Here is a 1,960-nt window from a genome sequence, read left to right on the forward strand (position 1 = left end):
GATATATTTGTGATATTACATCCGTTATACCATTTATGTGTAATGTCATACATAAATGTAAGAAAAAAATTTTTTTTCTATCGCATATAGTTGATTATATGTTTTAATCAATTTTGTATTTATTCGTATATAAAAACATTGTATTTCAGCGTGGTATTAAAACTATTTGAATATTAAGTCAGAGTGATGTTCATAAATATTCGTATTATTATAAAAATACAGAATATATTATATTAACCATTTAGTTATTTTGATATTGATTTTTAGGGGAATTATTTTTCCATTATAATCCTTTTAATATTTTCACTCTAACTCATTATTTTTTCTTACTTTTTTTTGTATTGGTCTTAATTATATATATACTAATGCTATGTGAATCCTAATATTAGCTAGCTTAGTATCAACAATGATGTTCGTTATTTTTAATAATAAAATTTATATAGGTTGATACGATATATAGTTTGTTGAGTGTTCAGAAAACATATCTCCTTTTTCTTGTGCATAAGGTAAAAAGGTATCCATGGCATTCATACTATTTGTTCTTCCTCCACCGATCCTACGAATCCAGGAACCTAAAGGTGTATACTAGTATGTAGAAAATATAAATAGACATATGCAATATATTTATTTATAATTGTTGTACATGTAATGGGAGTTATTTACAAGTTTATATTATATTGATACATGTTAATAAAATATGGATATACTTTGTATAATGCAGTAGCAGTTAATAAAACTGGTGCTGCACCAAGAACTGAATGAGTAACTTTTGTTCCAAATCTGGATGTTTCAGTGGTTGACACTTCATTCTGAAGATTATGTGCCAGATGTAGCAATCCAGGACTATCTTTACGAGCCCCAAGCCCTGGTTCCGCTTCTGTATGTAGTGATTCACCTTTTGAAGTATGTTTGTGTTCTTCATCCCTATCAACTGAAATTTGACTATGACACTGTAATGTATGCAAAACATTCTTAGGAATATATTTCATGGATTTACTATAAAATTCTGGAGAAATATAATCACTAGATGAACTCTCTTTTTCAAAATGTTCATATAATTTTGCCTTTTTTTTAATATATTCATAATATGATTTGCACATTGACATATTTATATCGCTTATTCCTTTTATCGTGGTATAATCAACATAATATTCATACAATTCCTTTCTTTTTTTCCAATCAGGATGCTTAACAATGTCATAGTCAGGCTTACAATTTTTATAATAAGTTCTAATATATCGATTGTTAACAGTATATTCCCATATATATTGGAGTGTAGAAAAAGCAAAGCCAATGCGTTCTGAAGTATTTTTATCACCAAAAATATTGGTTAATGTATCATAGATCCAATAATTCAAAAGCTTGCACACATCGAATTCAGAATTTGAAATGTACCATAATGGAGATTTTTCTAAATATCTTAGGTACTTTTTACAAATTCCTTTCACTTCTTCTTCATAGTCCTTTAATTTTATTGAATCACAATGCGTACTATAATTAGTCAAATCTTTATGTTCTATTTTTATTTCATTATAAAATTTTTGTGAGGGTAAATAACTCAATTCTATTTCTGAAAGTATCTATATAAAAAGTAAATAATATGAATATGTAAATATTTATCATGCATAAATTTTTACATTATACTTTATAAAAAATAGTACATTACAATTTAATGAAATGTTCTATACTACACTAAATGTATTTTAAATTATTTTACTTTGGATTCCTCAAAAGTTTCATGTGCCATGATTTAGAGTAAATGAAATGGAATTAAAAATTAATATTTCAAATTTTGTATAACTTATGGTAGAAATAAAGTTACGAATTATGATTTTTGTGACAGGAACTTTAATGATTGTTTGAGTTTTCAGGGTTTAGGGTTTAGTGTTCAGGGTTTAGTTTTTAGTGTTTAGGTTTTATTGTTCCAGGTTTAGGTTGCAGTGTTTAAGGCTTAGGTTCG

General features: G+C 26.5%; 1 protein-coding gene across 1 annotated transcript; it reads right to left on the reverse strand.

Moving 5' to 3' along the window:
• Nucleotides 1-727: 727 nt before the first annotated feature.
• On the reverse strand, nucleotides 728-1,747 carry PCYB_002590 (hypothetical protein; the record flags this gene model as incomplete). The annotated part of the gene is made up of 3 exons (XM_004227680.1): nucleotides 728-950; nucleotides 1,099-1,580; nucleotides 1,718-1,747. The coding sequence occupies 3 exons, from the start codon at nucleotides 1,745-1,747 to the stop codon at nucleotides 728-730; spliced, it is 735 nt and encodes a 244-aa protein (XP_004227728.1).
• Nucleotides 1,748-1,960: the final 213 nt, after the last annotated feature.

The sequence above is a fragment of the Plasmodium cynomolgi genome, assembly GCF_000321355.1.
Source record: "Plasmodium cynomolgi strain B DNA, scaffold: 0138, whole genome shotgun sequence".
NCBI lineage: Eukaryota > Apicomplexa > Aconoidasida > Haemosporida > Plasmodiidae > Plasmodium > Plasmodium cynomolgi.